The sequence below is a fragment of the Rhipicephalus microplus genome, chromosome X, assembly GCF_043290135.1.
Source record: "Rhipicephalus microplus isolate Deutch F79 chromosome X, USDA_Rmic, whole genome shotgun sequence".
In the NCBI taxonomy this organism is placed as follows: Eukaryota; Metazoa; Arthropoda; class Arachnida; order Ixodida; family Ixodidae; genus Rhipicephalus; species Rhipicephalus microplus.
In genome coordinates, this window is record NC_134710.1 from 63607488 (window position 1) to 63629017 (window position 21530).

At 45.3% G+C, this 21530-nt stretch overlaps 1 protein-coding gene and 1 long non-coding RNA gene across 2 annotated transcripts in view; one reads left to right on the forward strand and one right to left on the reverse strand.

Moving 5' to 3' along the window:
- LOC119176111 (transport and Golgi organization protein 6 homolog) overlaps nucleotides 1-4919 on the reverse strand; it is a 64386-nt gene extending 59467 nt beyond the window's left edge. The window contains 2 exon segments of the mRNA XM_037427256.2: nucleotides 2563-3149; nucleotides 4647-4919. Of these exon segments, the coding sequence (XP_037283153.2) occupies nucleotides 2563-3149; nucleotides 4647-4734 (675 nt within the window). The 5' untranslated portion in view covers nucleotides 4735-4919.
- Nucleotides 4920-6841: 1922 nt separating this feature from the next.
- LOC142775534 (uncharacterized) overlaps nucleotides 6842-21530 on the forward strand; it is a 91024-nt gene continuing 76335 nt past the window's right edge. Inside the window, exons 1-2 of the long non-coding RNA XR_012886786.1 lie at nucleotides 6842-7116; nucleotides 18200-18342. This is a non-coding gene — a long non-coding RNA (uncharacterized LOC142775534). The remainder of the gene's footprint in view (nucleotides 7117-18199; nucleotides 18343-21530) is intronic.

Consider the following 21530-nt stretch of genomic DNA (forward strand, 5'->3'; position numbering starts at 1 on the left):
CAAAAATAATCCAAAAACACAGCATAAATTCGACCATTAGCATTCAAAGCTTTAGCAAATGAATCTATTTATTGATTAATAAACCTAATTGTGTGATAGTTGAGCAGCCTTTTCTGAAGCCGTATTGACATGTGGTTAGTATTGAGTTAATTTCATCAATGCAAGTTGCAATCATGATTTAGAAAATTTTGCAGTATCATGACGTACGCGATATGGGTCTGTCATAATGTAGTAATAAATGATTACTTTTCTTAAAGACTTGCACAACTAGAGCCATGCTCCAATCACTACTTACTGTTGAACAACAAAAGCAAGAATTTGGCAATAGTTTTGGCCTATTGCCTAGAGAATACACTTGGGATGTTACCAGGGCTAGGAGTCGCATTAGCTTTTAAGTTTAGGAACAGAGACACAATGCCGTCTCATGAGATGAAGTTTCCTACATGGTGTTGAAACACTCCGAGTCTAAAGATAACCCTGAACTTGCATTAGTAAATATATCATGAAAATAGTTGTTAAAACTTGTGATGGCATTTAAGTTGTTAATAATGGTTCTATTAATTGAGATCTTCATGACACACTTTCTTGCTTTCACTAAGGTGTCCCCAAAACTTATCCAGCATGTTTTTTCATAATGTTGGGCAATGTTGTAGTGAAATACAAATCTTTCGAATCACGTTCACCACATGCTAGCTTTTCTTGTAGTTCACCGATAATCCCTGTACAAACATGCTTCTTCTTTATTCATTTGATTGTGTACTTCAATTGGATTATACCATGTGTCATCCAAAGCTTACTTTTAGTGACCTCCTTAGATTTAGTAGGTATGAAGGTATCTACCGCAAAACACCGCGTCCACCTTCAGTAAATGATAATTCGACCAGATTTGAGAAAGGGCGCTTGCTTTGCCCTAGACCGAAATTCAAGAGGGCGGCAGGAAAGCCACTGAAAGTAAAAAAATGCCCTCCATGTTTCTAACGTAATGCTTTATTTATTTATTGTTTTTATTCCCCCTCTTCACTGGCAAACTCGTAAAATGGCTCCTCAGAGTCAGACGCAAACAGAAACAATCACACTGATGCAGCCAATATCTTTTCTTGATAATATCAAAGAGGTTAAACTAACGGAAATGTCATTATTGAGGCAGCAACTGGTTTGACCAATATACAACTAGCCACATGACAATTTGATGAACAACATAAACTAATCGCTCGCAATATGTTGTTGTTAACAATTACAGCTCACTTTCTTCTCCTGTTACTCATGGTGTGCCCCAGAGCTCTGTGTTGCGCCCTTCACGTTTCCTTATCTAGGGATACCCGATGGTGTAACCTCTTCGATTCACTTTTTCCGAGAGGACTGTGTTGTTCACAAAGAAATCCCCAGTGACTTCGATGGTAGCTCTTTGGAAACTGACAAGACTAATATTGCTAGCTTGTGCACGATTTGGCAGATAGACTTCAACATTAACACATGTAAAGTTTTGTGTATTTCACATACTACCAATACTCCACTGCTGTTTGCAAATAATAAATTTCAGCACTGCTATACTTACACTTTCTACCTTTGGTTTGGGTGCATTTGAAAGTAAAAGCAGAAGCTCTCGAACAATCAAAGGTTGATACGTATTTCTCAGCAGGTACTGCAAGTCAGCGGAGAGGCACTCTCGATCTGCCAGCATTTCTTGAATTAAACTGGCATTATCAGGTGGTGCGCCAGCTAAAGCAAGCACAAAAACAAGAAGATGTCGACAATAATAATCTTTAATACATGCAAAGAAGGTCATCAGACATTATGAATTAACAATTAAGTGTGCCAGAGGTAAAACTCATGGTATCAAAATGAGCTCACAAAGTGTGATGGCATACCTCTACATTTTTGTCAATGATGAATTCAGATCATCATAAGTTGAAGGAGAGCTTTCCATACTGGAATGTGGTTTATTGTTTTTGTCACTGGCAATCTGCAATTAACAAAACATATATGGTACACAGAATTTTTATTCTGCGAAGAGGTGGAGGCCAAGATACCATTAGAAAAATATGCACCAGATTAATTTCATACTTTACGGATCATATACTGTGCCAGTTCTACACCTTGGCAAAGCGAAGGTGAAAAACTATGCCTTGAAGTACTGAACACTTAAGTTGAACTAAGTAGATTTGGAGAGCTTCATGGAAGTGGTGCACCTCATTTGGTTAATACTCTTGCCCAATGAGTAAATTTGCAAGCACAATTAGCCTTTATTAGTGCTGTGAAATATTGTGACATTACATGCATTACAACAAAAGAACTATCATAGTATGAGAAATAGAACCAGCATCATTTTCCTTTCTTTTTGCTTGAAGCTATATTTATAAATAGCTCCTTAAATAGGAAAGCTAAAAACATGCAAACACAGCTGTTCTGGTTCCATATTTAAAGCTTTAACTATCTTCATAAGCAGGCATTACTTTATTCATGTACATTCTACGACAGCAGCTGTACACTACCTACAGGTATAAGTGTTGCTATGCAAGTACTGGAAATCCTATACAAAGAATAGCACCTAATTTAACCTACTTTGCAGATTGGTGCATAGCAGAGTTGTAGCAATGCTGCCAGAATATCAACAAGGTGATGGTGCAAAACCATGCTAGAAAGCACTGGGCTCCTTATGCACACCAGAAGTGCTCGCACAGAGGCTACTAGCAATCTATGTCTTTCCCATGGAAGCAGACATGTGCTGCATTCTGGCATGACACTGACTGTCCGTCATTCCAACGCCAGTCCCACTCCTGGTAAGAGATTCGAATTGATCCCGAGGGCCACTACAAACTGGAGGAGGCTTTGCACAGTCTTCTGCTGCAGAGCGCCAAGGCAGGTAGGAGGCGCCGGTGGAGCGTTGCATTGCTGAGAAGAGCCTCGAAGTTCTGATGGCGTTTTTGCCATTGACGCTCTTTCTATACAATTTTGCAGAAGCATTAACAGTAAAATACAGTGATCAAGAAAGAAACAATACAAGTTCTCACTGCCACAAGGCTGGAGTAAATGGGGTGAATTCTCAAAGAGAACTTTTGAAAGGTTGCTGTCAGCTGTAACTGCTTCGGTAAAATGGTGAAGCCTCCGCTTTAGAAGTAAGTCAAGGCTTCCAATCTGAGCATTGACATCTGAAAGGTAAACGTCACTTAAATGAGATTCAAAGCAAGCTTTTCCAAAGATGAGACAAAATACGAGCACTCGATTACAGCTAGCATTTCACCTTGACTTAAAAATTGCAAATGGTCCAATGCAACATTAAAGCAGCGTGTTATAAGAAGCTTACTTCTTTTGTAAACACTGCTCGTTATGTGTTGTTTTAGTACAGTTTTGCCCACTAAACCACTAAATGTTAGCAAGGATATTCATAATAGCTATGCATAAGAAAGCCGACACACACAAGCCTGAGGTTGTGTAGCTGCCATATATGGAAAAAGTATTGAGTGAGAACTGCTTGTCTCATAGAAAAAGCCATATGAAGCAGACAGGTAATGAAGGTATTTTTTTTGTTTATAAACATACATCCATTTAAGTTATAAGTACATATTAATTAGGAACTATAAATAATGCTCATATGCTTTTCTTGTCTTCACATAGATGGCTGATAAAGACTGACCCATGAATCAATTTTTTCTTGAGTAAAACTGAGTTCACATTGCTTCATATATTGTGCACTTGAAAACTGCATTTAAATTTGGTGTTCTCCTACGCCAGCAAGAGTGAATGGCTAGAAGATAAATACAGCAATTCGGTTTAGTTAAAGCGGTGATGACTTAAGGGCATCGCGGGAGGGAAACCTAATGGCTAGCAGACTAAGTCATAAAATGACCTTGTTGAATCTGAAATGTAGACTTTTCAGCCAAGTTTCAAACTACTAACTCAACACCCCCACCACTTTACCTTTTTTTATTTTAACTTGTGATGGCCGAAGTCCCCCAACTGTATCCTTCTCCTCCAGTCATCCTTCACAGAGAAATAGGCGCATTCTTCATGAACTTTCTCGAAAAATTGACTTAAGAAACGCTAAACTTTAGTGCCGCACATTAAGCAGTTTTCCTGCTTACTGTAGTGCGGAAAGTCTTCACAATATGTTCTAGAAATTCGTATGGCTCCAAGAAAGCATTTAATGATCAAAAATTTGTGAGCCACAACACGACTCGCAGCTTGCGATCAGAAAAACATCAGTAAAACATGACCAATCACAAAAATTGTGCGCGCAGATTGAAACTGCTAAACCAGATAAAAAAGATGTTTAAGAGCATCTGTTTGAAGGTAAAGCGAACAAAAATCCGTCCCAGCAAGAACACATCACCTCGAAATGAAGACTGCAGCGAGGCTTCCATCAAATAAGTCGTTGTACTGACAGTTCCTGCGATCAGAAGGTGCGAGTTCAAGTGCGGCTCACAACCTTTTCTAATATCAAATGGTTCCACGCAGAAATTAAAATCTTCAGATCACGTGGTGAACAATTGCTACATTGACAGTAAGCAGGCAAGCGATGTGAACGTAGGACACACATTTCCCAGATTATCATGAAGCAGAGCTCATACTGTAAACGAAACGTCTATGTTCAAGAGGATGAGAATATCTTCTTTTCGATCTGCCGAAACACAAGAACGGCAACTCACTGATGTGCTTCGTCGAGATCAGCAGGTCAATAATGTAAATAATCGCCTTTAGATTTTCCTCTGCCATGTCAGCACCTCCACTGGACATGTTTAATCAAGACTAAAGACGCTGACAGCGACCATTGTGCTTCAACCATGCACACGCACACGTGAGTATGTCACCATAACGTAAGTAAACATGTAAACACCTTCCTCCATGCATGTAAACCACAGAACCACGGAGGAAGGAAAAGGTTTTTTCCTTTTTCCTTCCTCCGTGCCACAGAACACTTTGTAAACAATCAAAGAATCAGTATACTGGGCTGGATTGGATTGAATTGATGTGGCTGTTTTAGACTGGGCAGCGGCGGACGCCACTTAGCAGTAAAACTTAGTAAACAAAAAAACTAAATTTATCTTTTTTCTACTGCGGTGTTCAAAACGCCTGCTCAGTGTTAAAGTAAAATAAAAATGCTTAATTTAATTACTGAGGTTAAGCATGAAATAAATTCCTAGCCAAGCCCGGCTACCACCTCCCCCAAAAGTAAGATTCAACCCGGCTGCAGATCTCTCATTCCCATACACTCTAAAAAAAGAGCGAGTAAAAAGGGCACAGAGGAAGGAAAGATAGGAAACGGCATGCCCAGCCGGCACAGGGCGTAAAAATGTGGCGGAAATTACGCCACAGCGGCCATATTCACTGGGCACAATGGCGGCATTTTGTTATTATTGATGTAGTGCGGTGCGGCACCGTTCAGGTGGTCCAGCGGTGGTGTGCGCGTTTTCATTGGCCTCGCACCTAACCGTGGCGTACTGCACGTGTTGACAACATCCATTCTTTGTGCCGCATTGTTAGCTACGCAATTTTAAGTGTGAATACACTTTATAAGCGACCCCAAACCATCCACCGCCGTCGGCGGCGTCCGCAGTCTTCTCTCTATCTTTAAAAGAAAGAGGACTTGGTGGGCCGCAGCGCGACGCTCTACCGAATAAGCCACGGACGCGACGCTGATATCGGTGTCAGTAACGCGCCTTATACCCCCTCCCCCTTCGCTCGCTCCTCCGCTCTCCTCGCTCGCTGCAGCCGCGCGCGCACCCCTCTCTCTCGCGCACCCGCCTTCTCTCTCAGTCTCCCGTCGAGAGCGGGTCGTGAGGGGGAGTAAAGTTAAATAAAATCCGTTGGCATTCGCCAGTGAGTTAACGTAAACTCCCCCGTGTGATCAAATTGCGATTCCCAGGAACCATTACACCATAAAGGCACCATAGTGTGATTAATAAATATAATAGTGTGAACCAATAAATACCCCTCATAGCATCACCCCGTGTATTCGCACTTAACCATGTTCACCCTCGGGGAAATGCTTGGGAGTTTTTTTTCTCCGGTGGTTGTTGTAACCAAGTGTCTGAACTAGAAACCACGGAACGAGCGCGTGTATACGTACTCCGAATTTTCAGCGTCTGTCAAAATTATGCCGAAAAGCCATCATAGAAGATAATGACTGTGCTCAAGAATTCGTTCAATGAATGCCTTGCAGGTTAGTGACAGTTATGCGGTGTTGCTTCTTATGACAACGGACGATGCATTTGCGGTCCACAGGCCCTTATTAAGCCTGTAATCTAATCTCGATTTTCATGTTCCTGTACAGTTACCACATGCTTCTGCGCATTAAAGTTCCTGTTCTGCTTCGCTTAAGATGCTCGCTTTTTATTGTTGTGTCTAGCTCACAGCCTCACCGAAAATTTCATAAAGCCTAAAAGAAGCGCAAAAGGGGGGAAAAGTGATCTGAAAGAAGCTGCACAAATTTCGGTGCCTGGTTCGTCGAGCGGCAATGTCCGAAATATCATCTTTTTTTCACAAAGAGCACGTCAAATAAAAAAAAAAGCTTCACGTGCAACTTGCCGTGTTTCTCGTAAACGCTGGCAGTGCAAGAGTACTACAACCATACGCAGAGATTTCGTCAACCGTATCGCGGCAGGACAGCGTGTTGAAATCCGTTCCGTTGGTTTCGGATAGCACCGGCGCACGAGGCACGCAGGCCACGTGCTTTGTGAGACAGAGAGGGAGTCGCGCCTTGTGCTTCGCATTCATATGTAAACAAGAGAGGAGAATTTGCCCAGTAGATATGGCCCACTTCCGGCTTCATCGCGGCTTCACAACGAGTGACGTCAGGCCCTCTCCTACCTTTCCTTCCTCTGTGAAAAAGGGTGTCTTTTTGTCCCACAACAATAATCGTCATCTATGGCTCTGTTCTAATACTCACCGTAGACGGCTAAATAGACAGCTAAATGGACGGCGGCCATGTTAAGTCCCATTCCAATTTTCACGTAGCCAGCAAAGTAGACAGCTCAGCGAAGACCGCATCGTAGACAAGTACGATGCAGGCTACTTTGCTGTCTAAACAAGATGGCGGCTCAGCGAATCACTCAGATAGATGGAATCTCACCAGAATGGCCATCTGCACACAAACAGACGCTTTCCCAGACGCTCAATGTGAGTAAAGTTTATTTGTTTATGATTTCAACACGAAATAAGCCAGAAAAAACAACTGTTACGTTTGTTTCTTTTAGCTTTTTCTTCTCGACGCGAGATGGCGCATCGCCGCGTAAAAGCTGTTTAAACGTGTTCCAATTTTCGGACAGCATGGGCTCGGTGCGGTCTTCTAAGCAGTTTTCGTAGACTGTCTACGTGCTGTCTAAGAATTGGAACACAGCCTATATTGCGTTCCATCCTTGCGCTATCGCCCCGCGCCTGGTACATTCCGGTCACGATCGACGTGCCCATTATCAGGGTTACATTGCATCTCGATAGGAAAGTGGCCAGCGCCGAGTTTTCAAGAAAGGAAGCGCATGAAAGACTGATGACGATTATTGTTGTGGGACAAAAAGACACCCTTTTTACTCTATATTTTTTAGAGTGTAATTTTGTACAGCCGGAAAGGTTTCTGTCTGGGTATAATGGCCTTTAAATAGAGAAGGTAGGGACTGGAACTTTTCAGCGAAGAATTTAATTTTAACTCGTGCCTTGTATCCACCAATCAGAGAACCTCCTCCTAGTTATTTCTACCCGCCTAAAGTCTATTTTTCCCTCCCTGGCTCTAAACCCTAGAGCTTTGAAAAACTCTGTTTACCAGGTGTTCAGAATTTTCCTCCTCCTCTTTACACGCACTGAATACCGTGGCCACGGTCTAGTTTGTACCAACGTAGACTTGTGCCTAGCCGTGTGGTACCCCGTCGTCAATTATGGTCGCACATTTAGGAATTGACTCTCCGTGAGCTTTGCTACGGTACCGACATTCTCGTTTTGAAAAAAAAAAAACTTTTGTGTCAAGATTAGGACAAATTAAGAACTTCGACAGAACGTTTGGCACCAAATCCTACTGGAATTATGGCGGCGCACATTGCCGGCTTCTCCGTGAGGGGACGCTGTCATCAACTCAGAGGGAGGGGCGGATCACTCTCCTGTGCATCCATAGATGAGACGAGACGCACTGACTTTAGAGCCTGGCGACCCATCACCCTTCTAAACTGTGACTACAAGCTCATAGCTAAGTGCCTGTCTGTTCGACTCACTCCAGTACTGAGGGTGATTCTTAAGAGAGAAAGGAAGAGAAAAGTGAGCCCCGTAACTGTCTGCTTCAGTGAGCGACACCTCAACAGTAGCTCACAAGGGATGGGGGTGAGGAGCGATAAAAGGGGAGGAGTAAAGGTGTAGAAAAGAGGAAGAGACGTGAGGTGGTAAGCCAGAAGGAGCGACAACAAACTAAGGGGATAGGAGAGATAGGAAAGATGGAAACACGGTCACAGGAGTCCGAGCATGGGGCACCACTTGCGAGAGCTCTTGTCGGTGTCAGGAGGTAACGTAGGGCGAGCCCAGTCGGCCAGAGCTACGCTGACGCCGGAGATCGCGAGGGCACAACCGGTCGGCACGGAATCCAGCAAGCGAGTCAAGTACTGAGTACTGCTTTAGGTCCGTATCAGGCGTGTTGTATCCAAGGTAGATCGTGTCAGCTTTATGGCTTCGCTGTGAGGGATCTTATAGAATGGTCGAGCAATTCTTTGTTATTTTGGTCAAGAGAACGCATTTTATTTTATCAGTCATAAGTACCTCTTTAAAGTTTTAAAGCAGCCAGGCTTCAGTGCCAAGTTCATCAGCATGGTCAGGGCTCTCTATTTCCGTCCTAGTTCTGCGGTTGTCATACAAGCATACAAGATCGTGTCTCGGAGCCTTTCAGAGTGTGCCGGGGAGTCAGGCAGGGCAATCCACTTTCACTTGCTCTCTACGTGCTCGTATTCGAGCCGCTCTTGCAAAGGCTTTCTAAAAACACCAGCATTGGTAGATTTCCCCTTCTGCCAGGTTCCCCCCCCCCCCCCCCCCCCGGTGGCAATGTTCGCCTACGCAGATCACCTCTCTATTGTCCCGGATGAGGCAATTGTTTGCACAGTCTTGGATGTTATCATCGAATACTGCTCGGTGAGCGGCACCAGGATAAATAAATCGAAGAGCACAGTCATGTATCTGAACTGCGCTCCCTCCAGCTCTCGTCCTGTGCACGGCCTCCCCATAAAGGAGCGCCTACGTATATTGAGTTTCCATTTCCAACCAGATGGCCTGACTACGGAAAGCTGGTGGTTAGCTAGGAAAAAGCTGACGGAAAGAATTCGGGAACTCGGTGCCTTGTCATCATCGTCATCATGATTAATTTTCCTTTAAAGCCCCCGTTGGGGTATTACGTAAGGGGGGGGGTAACATAGAAAGTTAGACATGAGGCTCGTCAAGTCACAAATTTGAAACACACCTCTCAGTGAAATAGATTACCTGTTTAGGTGCAAAATAGAAAAAAAAACATTAGAAATTAACGTGACATAAAGAACAGTGTAAGGTCGTAATGAATATTAAAGCGTGAGGTGATCAGTAAGCAACTGCTTAAACACAATGGGGTTATGCTCGGTGACAACACTATCTGGCAATATATTCCACTCTACAATGGCGATCGGCAAAAACGATTGACTGAAAGAAGACGTTGAACCATGCAACTACTGGATGCTGCAAGAGTTAAAAAGGCGATGATATGTATGGCGTGGGGGGTTTAGGAGTTTACCACGAAGTTGAGGGAAGTTGTAAAAGAGCCTATGGAACAAGCACAGCCTTACAATCTTACGTCAGAATGATAATGACTCGAGTCCCAGGGATGACATTATCGCACTGATGCTTTCATCACGGCTGTACCTGGAAGAGATGAATCTGGCCGCACAGTTCTGTATGGATTCCAAAACGTTAATGAGGTATGCTTGATGAGGGATGCAAATAGCTGAGGTATATTGAAGCTTACTCCGTATAAATGTTTCATACGCCAGTTTTCGCGTGGCTGAGGGACGCAAGGAAAGGTAACGTCTGATGTAACCAAGTGATTTAGTAGTATCGGCAGCTAATTTTGTGATGTGATCGGACAATGTCAACTTGTTATTTATTGTGAGACCAAGATAACGATATGATTCGACGGAGGGCAAAGCTATTGAGTTTAGGGAGTACGTGTAACTACTGTTTGAGCGCTTGCGGGATATCTGCATCACTTTGCATTTCGAGATTTTGAGTTTTATTAATGAATTGGAACACCAGGTTCCGATTAGATCCAAAAAATTGTATGATGTCATGGTCACTATGGTGTGCAATGTGACGATAAAGAACACAGTCGCCTACAAAAAGTCTAATGGGAGATGAAATGCCGTTAGGAAGGTCGTTTATGAAGATCAGAAAGAGCAGAGGACCAAGGACGGATCTCTGTGGTACTCCAGAAATTACGTCAGTAGTGGCTGAACATCGATTTCCAACAACTGTGTATTGGAGGCGATTTGTCCACTTACAGCTATATGGCCACGATAATTCGATCACTGTTGTTTAGTTTTCTCACGTATGTATGTTCGGTTATGCCAGTTAAGCCCCATACCAGCACATCCTGGAAAAGAAACCTTTCGGTTTTCTTTGGAGTCGTGCATCTCCGTTCGTGTCACGCCCCATGCTGAAGTTGCGCAGGGATGAAGGAGCACTCGGTATTCCTCACCTGAGCGTTGTGATCACGGCGTTACACGTTAGACGTACACGGGTAGCTCTCGATTCGGATATGCTCCTTACTCGAAGCTTTGCATCGCATTTTCTGAGCACATGGTTGAGGCTGTTCTCGCCTGGGGCATTATCTAATCCGGTGCCTCGGGCGGGCACGCCTTCTGCCTTCTATGCAGGGGCCGCTTCTTCTCTGGCCCGTCTCCAAGAGGTTGACTCAGAGATAGATTTAGCTTCGATCGAACTCCACGAGTTAATTGATAGACTCACCCCAGGGTTACCTGCAAACTGTAGATCATTTTGACTTGTCCCACCATAGTCCTAACTGGTGGTTCATTACTGCCAGTTTCCTGGACGCCCGGCGCGCTACATTCATGTATCGCCGGGCCAGAAGGTGCCTGCCCATAAAGTTCAGGCCCTTCGCGCGAATTCCTCAACGAGGAATGCACCCCTTTTGTGGCAATATGGAGGACCTGGTTCACGTGCTCTCTCAGTGTGCACTACTAGCCGCCCTCCATCGAAGGATAGCTTGCTTGTTGGGACGTCCCGGTGTTCCTTTCAACACACTTCGTGTTCTGCATCCCCTGTCGGCACAAGCGGTTAAGCAGTACGTGCTTCTGCTTGTTGAGTGCTCCTACCAAGTGTGGATGGCACGGTGTTGTGCCGCATTTAGTGGGAAACGACACGGGCTGCACGAAGTACTTGCAAAAGTGCGGAAGGAGGTCTGGTTCGTTCTCCACCGGGAGTGGCAGCGCCTAGGGGCAAAAAAGTTTTGAGATGTGGCACCGTCCGGCAGCAATTTCAGTGAATCATGAGGGTAGATAACCATCAATTTTTAATGATGGCGCTCTCTAAAGTTCCACGACTAGGCCTAGTGAGCCAGTGACCCCCGAGTTTAGTTTGTGTGGTTGCTCGCCCGAGCTTCGCATGCGCTACGGTGATCCTGTCGCCTTATCGGGCGTTACCAGCAAGGCCCATGCGGGCACCTCCTCCGTGCCCGGTGACTCCACTCGCCGAGGTGAAGGATGGTTCCCTTCTTTGCGAAGAACAAAGCCATGCTGATTTCCCAGGGTACGTTTGGTTTGCGTGCAGCGACATTGGCCTCTGCACCAAACAGAGGGCCCGTAGTCCCCAAGGGACGGATTGTGTCTCACTGCGCCATAGTGGTAAGGAGACGGGCCATGCCGTGACCGCAAAGCGTCTTGCACTGAGGGATAGCCCATCCCTTCTGAGGGGACGTCTCAGGCTCTCAGCCGCACGACAGTGTAAGGGCACGCGCACTTTGGGCGAGGTGACTGAAGTTACCACACCGAAGGGCAGTCCTGTTGTCCCGTGTTTGGGTACGTCCCCTTCACGTGCGGTGTCGAAAGTCACCGTGCCGAAGGGTAGCCCCTCTGTTGAGTCTCACTGGGCCCTAGCAGTCAGGAGACGAGCCATGACCGCAGCGCGCCCCACGAGCTGCGATATCCCACCTTGCCAGGATACGTTCGGTTTGTGCGTCACGACCGAAGTTGCTGCGCCGAAGGGTAGTCCCTTTGTTGGGTTTCCGTGGCTTGTACGCCGGGAGGCAGGCCACGTCTGTTTGACGCCTGGCGCCGAGCGGTGGCCCCCTTGCCAGGGTAAGGCCATGGCCGTCTGTCCTAAACAAAACTTCGGGGGGAGGAAGTGCTTGGACCGACGTACGGACGATTATGGATTGATGAGTTACGTGAGACTCTGGGACAAAGCGCTTAGCACCACGTCTTCTATCTGACAACGGCACCGACATTCAGCGGGATATTAGTTGGCAAATCACGTCGCAGGAAGGTTGTGTTTGATCGTGTTGTTCGTGTTGATGCCACATAATGAAATGATAAAAACGACCCAGTCATCAGTTCACTTCGAATATGCTGAAGCAACTACAATGTCTTTGTTTTTTAATTGCTTTCTTATGCGTACGTGTATGAGCATCCAGATTAAAGATTCGCGATGCAGGTGTACGAAGCTTGGGGACAAAAGTTGTGTCATGTCACCACGCCAGCTGTGACCATGTCATCTGCACTTGTCCATATTCTCCGTTATTCTCCATTATGACGAATGACGTATGGTATGGAATACTGTAGTGCTGATAACTCCATCAGCACAACTGGTGTGGCACCGATTTTCGCAGGTATAGCACGCTGCAAAAGGCTTCCTCGCCCGAGATAACTGGGCATTTGTAGAGGCACATAATCAGTCCAGTCACAGTCAGTGCTTGGAAACAACAATTGATGTGCTCTAGCTTAAATAAGTATACGATCAAGGCGGAGGCATCTAGATCGTGATCTTGCAGCTGAACAGCAGCGCCGAAGGTCCTCGATGCAACAGAAACGCGAGGCGGCCAGGCAAAGCTTGCTATCAAATGACGCTTGTTTTCTAAAGCTGTGGAACATTTGGACATATCTTATGACATTAGGCAAAGGCTTTTCTGGTTTTCTCCTTATTCGCGAACTAATCATAGTTTAAACTATTTGAACACTGCATTCTCGCTTGATATAACATGTTTGAAATAAAAAAGGGCATTGCTATCTTTATTACCAGGGCAACCTCTGCGACCACATGATTATCACAGTGGAAAACTACGCCTTTGCTTTGGTGATAATAGAAGTGAATCATCGTTTCGCTACTTAGTCGAGTGCCTTCGACGGAGAAGTGTTTGGCTGGCATCACTGTTATACGTATAGGATTCACAGGCCTAAACGCGACATCAAAAGATTTAGTATAAAGACTCTCACGCGGAAGTGCTCGAGATAACCGGGTCATGTCGCCGTGAATCTCGCCGTTGATGCCGCCTCTGGTGTCAATGCTATAGAGTTGAACTTACGGTGACACGACACGAAGTGAAGACGGTCGAAAATAAAGTGCAGTACTCTTGCATTGAAACAGCACGGCTTATGAGACTATAGTAATGCACCGTCTTCAGTTAGGGTCACGTTGGCGTAATTTCCATTCGAACGCCTTGATTGGAGCCAAATTATCTTTACAGGCCAGATTTGTCCCGACATGACGAATTATCTTGAGAATTACGCATACCTGTCGTAATACTAAAAAATGATGTGACATTTAATTCATCAATACCGCACGCGCATTAGTTGGCCATAAATTGTCACGTTTCAACATGTAATCACCGTACAACTCCGGTATACCCCGAAACGGCAGTCGTCATTTTTTTCCTCCTCACTCTCTCCTTGCACTCTCCCGAAGTCAGCAGCGGAAGACTTCAACATAAACACATGGCTCTCTGTTTGTGGGCTGATGTGTGTGCCCAGTTTATCAACCCTTCGATTTTCCCCACTGCCTTATCCTCCCGTTTCTTAACAATTTTTTCTCGAAATTCGAATGACTAAGAGCGTCCGGTTTCGTCCGGCATACGGTAAACGAGAAAAGGCACCATCGTTTTTTAAACACGACAGTCTTTCTTGGAGACCTTCGACAAAAAAGTTTTGGTCTGTCTGTCTTTCTGTACATTTGTCTGTCCGCCCTAACGATACCTCAAACGGCACCAAACGCCTAACCCCATCCTCAGCGCCTATCAATATTGCTCAAGGTTTAGCGTTCATAGTTGTGTGATTGCCAATTGAAAAAGCAAATATTGCGCATATTTGAGGCGCCATGACAACACGTCTATGTTTTGTATGTCTGCCTTTATACTAGAAGAGGCACACACAAGTAACTCTAATTACTGTAGCGTTTATCGTGCTGCGCTCACAGTGCAACCCGATGCTCAAGAAGGTGTTTCCAACGCTTTGCTACGACGACACGGTGGTGGCACCTGCCCGTCGTTTTGCATTATACACCTTATCACCTCCGAAACTGGCGCGCATCTTTCTCCGCGGTCGCGCACGCCTTCGTTTTCGAAAATAACTGGCAGATGGCGCTCGTGTCTAACGTGCCTAGATGTGCTTGTTCGCCTCAGCTGCACGCTCGAGGCACTCTAACGCAGCGCCTTCAGAATAGCATTCACTGATTTTCTTGCGCAGAACATCAAATAAACGTTTTGTTCACTCTCTCCAGACACAAGACTATCGTCTTTCGACGCATCTACAGTGTAACATGTAGATTCAGGTCAGTTTTTTGGTCGAGCGCCGTCGTAAATGACACCCCCTGCTTTGCACGATGGATTGCGAGTATTGGCGGTTCTAGCGGTGACGTGTCGTACGTTCTTGTGCTCTCGCGCTACTTGTCCCCTTGTCATCCCAGATTTTGCGATTCGATGCCGTCCCAGTCATTTACATGAGGCCAACCACACGTCCCATTCCTTTGGCAAAGACAGCAACAAACAGCTGAACTTTGAATGCAGCCGCCTATATAATAGAATCTTCCCCGGAGCAGAGCCCGAAAGAAGTTATTGCGGGTATTCAGGCGCATGCTCTCCCCGATTGTCTCGTAAAAGTTTGAAAAAAAAATGAAGTCACTGTAAGCTAAACGTTTACATTTAAACGCGCGAGGGGCGGTCACCGAACTCGTCTATATAGGCGCTGTTTTGGGTAATCGGCCGACGCTGTCGCTGCTCTCGTTTCGTGGGCTAACACACAAAGTGAAAAATATGGCTTGTTCGAAATTTGTCCGACACAGAGATTAGCGTCGATCTCTTGCTAGGAAAATGATTGATTGATATGTGGAGTTTAACGTCCCAAAGCTACTATATGATTATGAGAGATGCCGTAGTGGAGGGCTCCGGAAATTTAGACCACCTGGGGTTCTTTAACGTGCACCCAAATCTGAGCACACGGGCCTACAACATTTCCGCCTCTATCGGAAATGCAGCGGCCGCAGCCGGGATTCGAACCCGCGCCCTACGGGTCCGCAGCCGAGTACCTTAGCCACTAGACCACCGCGGCGGGGCTGCTAGGAAAATGCAACCTGAGTCAGAAGTAACTGAGAGAACGTTGGGTTCACACTATTACTCTGAAATGGCTTCCCTATGTCTCTTCTGCGAACCTTGACTTCTCAAAAAAAAAAAAAAAGAGCCACTTCACCATTCTGTGAAGGTTACTTGATTGATGATTGATATGTGGAGTTTAACGTCCCAAAACCACCATATGATTATGAGTGACGCCATAGTGAAGGGCACTGGAAATTTTGACCCCCTGGGATTCTTTAACATGCACCAAAGCTAAGTACACGGACGGGCATCAAATCAAGCATTTCCACCTCCATCGCAAATGCGGTTGCCGCGGCTGCAGGATTTTATCTCGCGGTTAAATCGCGGGATCATCTGGAAAGATTTACCTGGAACGATTCTGTTGTAGTTACCAGACGCACAAAGGTCACCGCAATCATTGCACTCTCCGTTTGCAAAAAGCGCGCTTTTCAGACAACACAAGGAACACACACACACACACACACACACACACACACACACACACACACACACACACACACACACACACACACACACACACACACACATACACACACACATTATATATATATATATATATATATATATATATATATATATATATATATATATATATATATAAAGGGAAAGAAGTGTATACTTATGGGCTCGTTTTTCCGTGTTTTGACACAATATTAATGAGATCTAACAGACAGTAATGCCAAGGAATGTACAGGGGAGTTATTAGAAGCAATGGAATGTAAATAAAAAGAAAGAAAACTGGGTGAATAAATAACCAGCCGTGAGCAGGAATCGAACCTACGACCCTCGAATAACGTGTTCGATGCTCTAACCACTGAGCAATCACAGCAGCCTTCCCTCCATACACTTTTTTGGGTTTATACGTGAATTTAGAAGTAGGAGTGTCAGTCAGCGCCATCTATAAGCCAAGCGACGAGTGTGAAAAACTCTTTTATGCACATGTTTGGCGTCACGTAGCACGTGAACTTATTACGAGCGGGCAGCTGATTAATAGTCCCTCGTATACAATCTAATGACACCAAGTCTGCCAGTACGAGACCCTCGTTTAATGAAATAAGGGAAAGAAGTGTATACCTAAGGGCTCGTTTTTCCGTGTTTTGACACAATATTAATGAGATCTAACAGAAAGTAATGCCAAGGAATGTACAGGGGAGTTATTAGAACCAATGGAATGTAAATAAGAAGAAAGCTGCCCGCTCGTAATAAGTTCACGTGCTCCGGGACGCCAAACATGCGCATAAAAGGGTGTTTCACACTCGTCGCTTGGCTTATAGATGGCGCTGACTGACACTCCTACTTCTAAATTCACATATAACCCCAAAAAAGTGCATGGAGGGAAGGCCGCCGTGATAGCTCAGTGGTTAGAGCATCGAACGCGTTATTCGAAGGTTGTAGGTTCGATTCCTGCTCCCGGCTGGTTATTTTTTCACCCACTTTTCTTTCTTATTATTTACATTCCATTGGTTCTAATAACTCCCCTGTACATTCTTTGGCATTACTGTCTGTTAGATCTCATTATATATATATATATATATATATATATATATATACATATATACATATATACATATATATATATATATATATATATATAATGAACGAGAAGCGTGTGCCCAGGTGTCCAACCGGGATAAGCTATTTCGGCTTATTATCTTTGTAGAGGCATGTCCGTCCTACCATCCTGCTCTTTTTCTTCTTTTTTATGTTTTTGGGAGTGTGTGTTTTTTTGCTGTTTATCTGAGCACCGGTGGCCTGGAGCGGTAGCATAACAGATCGCACCACTGCTACGTGTAGAGTGCGAAGAGAGTGCGGAGAATCGCGAACCTGTACACGGGGGGGGGGGGGTTCGGTCAGGGTTTCCTCTGCTTGTGCTCCTCACGTTTTTATTGCGATACACTGTCGGCTGGATTTTGCCGCCGGCGTCAGCATCCCTCACCGTATATGCATAGGGATCTATATATAAGAAAATGCAAGAAAGAAAAAAAAACATAAAAAGATTCTGGCATGCAGATTAGAACTTGGGTCTTCTGAATCGTGATTGCGAGGTGTCCACCACTGATTCACCGGGCAGCACGTCCTTAAACGTTGAAACGGCAAGCTATTTATATCTACTACTTACTGCTGTTGACGGTCATCTCGGGGAGAATTATCGTGTTTTAAGCATTACCATCAAGGTGGCGCAATTAGCGCGCATCTCCACATCGCGCGCTCCAATCTCCCGCGCGACTTTGCCCCGCTTAGAGGAGGGGAGTGATGCTACCTCGCGCGCCCTTTTCTCGCGGTGGTGAGGAGGGGAGGATCCGACGTCTTGGCTGACCTCGGGCTTTACCTGGAACGATTCTGTTGTAGTTACCGGACGCACAAAGGTCACCGCAATCATCGCATTCTCCGTTTGCGAAAAGCGCGCTTTTCAGAGACAGCGAAGTAACATCTGAGACGCTTATTTGCGTGCATCTGTACCTGTGAGTACGTTTCGTGCGTCCTTTGTGCGTGAGAATCGCGGAGAACGTTTTCATCTGCTTTTAATTCTGCGCGTGACCTTCCAATTTGTTGCTATCGCGTTCATTGCTTCGCCTTTGTGGCAAATTTGTGAGCATTTCTTTTTTTTTCTAGGAGCTTGCTCTCTTGCTCTCTGCTTGTCCAGTGTCGACGGGCCACGTGTACACCGGTGTTGCCTGTACACTTCTGATGTCAAGCTCAAGGTTGCCTCTCTGGTGACTGCAACAATACTCACTAGATGGCGCGTCGTCACACAAGTAAGTTCAGTTCGGACTGGCATGGTGGATGGACGTATTTTGCGAGGGCTCCCTATCGACTGCGAAGATAAGTGTTTTTTCTTATTTCGAGCTTGCTTGTATAATAAATAATGCAGCAGTGTAAACATTTATGGCTCTTCATACATTTTATGGTTTTTGGAGGAGTAAGTCACATGGCGTGGTGGGGTGCACGTACACCGAACACGCAAAGTTTCGTAGTAGAGCTTAGATTTTTTTGCTTAGGGCAGGGTTCGTTGTACGCCGCGTTTTGTAATTATCGAATGGGACAATTCAGCAGGGCAATTGGCGTCAAGATAACATAGCTAAAAAGTGTAAAACGTTCAGGATGCGGGGTGGGTGTCAAAATGGAGGCTATTGCAGACGCAAATGCAGAGGAGGCTAACGCAAAGTGTAAGCAAAGCAAGGTCGAGGAAAAAATGGGGAAAATGATGGTTGCCTAGAGTGAACTGCTGAAGAGATTCGCCGGGCTGGAGACTTCCTTTGCGACAGAGCAAGAAAAAACGAGGGCTATGGGTGAAAGGCTTAGGTCAAGCGAAGATCCACTAGCAAAGGTGAACAAAGGAGCTGCCATTCTAGAGAACGGTAGGGCAGTGGCACCCAAAACAGTGGTGAAGAAAAAAAAGGTTCGGAGAATACATGCTCAACCTGTTCAATGGACACAAGACCCAGCTTCGGCGAAGTAGTGGTGGGGTTGGGAGGGGACAAAGAAGCCGGCAGTAGAAGTGCACTCCAGGTGCGGGACACTCTAGCAGGAAAGTCGGAGTACGTAATAATCGCCGGGGACTCGAATTTAAAAGAATGTGCAGAGACAATCAAAGAGAGGGTTAGATGTGACAAGAGGGTTTCAGTAGGGACGTTTCCAGGACTTAAGCTGGAAGCAGTCATGAGGCAAGCGAGCGCAAAACTCACAATACGCGTAAAGGACGAAACCTCGCGATAATCGCGGGTGGTATAAACGATGTTTTAAAAGAAGAATCTGCAGCACTAGCGACCACACTGGCAAAAGGGGTCGATGACATGCGCGCCATTTCCCCTCAGGTACTGGTAGTGATATGCAAGATACCAAAGGTACCGATGTGTGACGGCTACCCGCAAAGAGCGGTTGTCGACGCAAACAAAGAGATATGGCAGGTGAGTCGAGAGAAAGCCTTTGAGGTAGTGGAAATAAACAGAGAGGTGCATAGGTGGGGCGGTTTTCAACGAGACAGAATTCATTTTGATGAGAGGCTTGGTCATGAGGTGTGTTGGCGACTTGCAGGACATGCAGTAGTTTTTTTTTTTGGAGTGGGGAGAGGGGTGCACGGGGGCCCTTTGGGTTACAGGATAGTCTAGCCCGGCCATAGTACAGTATAGCTAGCAACGAGGAAAACAACCAGGGGACTCTTTGACAGGTGGTATAAACAGATAAGATTCCAAAGTGGCGCCAATATCTAAGACACGTAGAGTCCTTTAGAGAAATCGACGTAGGCAAGATGGCCAAGAAAATTCAGATGTAGGACATATTAAAACATGCAGGGCGGCAGGAATAGGTTGAAATGGGGAGAGATAGAAGAACCGCTAAGGAAGGAGAAGGTTATGGTATATATGTTTGTAGACACATATTTTAGGGACATGGAACAACCTCCTAGCAATCCGAAATACGCATGGGAATATTGCAATAGAACAGAAAGCAGCAAAATGGGGGTAGTATTGTTGTATTTATTCATAAAAATACAGACTGGCAAAGGGTCAATCAGGAGTAAAAGGAACATTTATGACTAAAAAAAGTGGTAGGGTAGATAGTGACGATCCTGGGTTTTGTACACTTGTGGACAGGGGCAAAAGACAGAGGAAAACTAAGAAATGGCGCCGTGCATAGAAAGTGACATTGAAAAGTTAGAAGAAGAGGGCAAGGTAATTATATTAGGGGATATGAATGCACACAAGGAAGATATGAATCGATATATTGACCCAAAAGGCAGAATGATAATGGATATGTGTGAAAGGCGTGATTTAATCATTTGCCACAGTACTGAGAAGTGCAAAGGGCAGATAACATGGGAGGTGGGAAGGCTACAGACGACGATATAATATGCAATGATGTCACATAGGATGTATGATCGGCTAAGGGTGATGAACATTGATGAATATGGGTCCAGAAGCGTAGGTAGTGATCACAAATGTATCAAGCTGAGTTTTGGAAGAGAATTGAAAATGGGAAAGTGGCTTTATGAGCAACCACATGGTGATATTTATTCAGAAAGGCAAGTAGAAATACCAACTAAAGATATTGAGAAATTGATCACCAAGGATACTAAAACAAAGCGGTCGTACACAAATCTAACTCGATTGTTTGAGTTAAAGCTGGCAAAGGTGCGAGTCAAATCAACCGGGAAAAGGAGACACAAACCCAAGAGCTGGTGGGATGAGGAAATTAAGAGAGCCATATTAAGACGTAAGGAAGCCTCCAGGGTACACAGTTTGTATGGGGCTGCGAGGCTACTCAGCCCAGAACCTCACAGGGAAGATGCGGAGCCAGACCAGGAACCTTCTTTATTGATCGGAACCCAGGCCGCAACTGCCCGCTGCCAGCGGCTGCCGCATGCCACCCACCTGCCATGTGCCAATCCACAGGCTCGCGGCCGCCGCTCCCATAAGGTATGCTAAACAGAGGGGTGAACCGGAATATGATGTCAAAAGAAAATGGGATAGCTTTTTGAGTTGCATTTTTTGAATGTTTGAAGAGTGCGCGAAATTAAAAGATGACCGAGGGCACGTGCCGGGAGGCCTAAGCAACAACAACGACGTCGAGGAACGGTGCACCTCACAGCGCGGAGTGCAAGAATCCAAAATCTTAGAACAAACAGGAACCAATGGCTGGCCACCATGCAGTTTTAAAGGACCTAATAGGACGAGACAAGTGTGCTCCAGGACAAGCGAATCCTGAGAGAATCATCAATTTACGAATTTATAAACTTATTACCGAGAGGTCAATTCTAAGCCCCTGTCAAATTGGGTTCAGGGCTGGTTGTTCAATTTGGGATGCCCGCGTTGATTTAAAAAGTCGGCTTCAATTAGCTCGGCTACATAACAAATGTGCAGCTTTAGTTACCTTAGACATCGCTAAAGCAAATGATACTGTGGCACACTGTATTTTGATTGATCGATTAGAATACCTTGATTTTCCA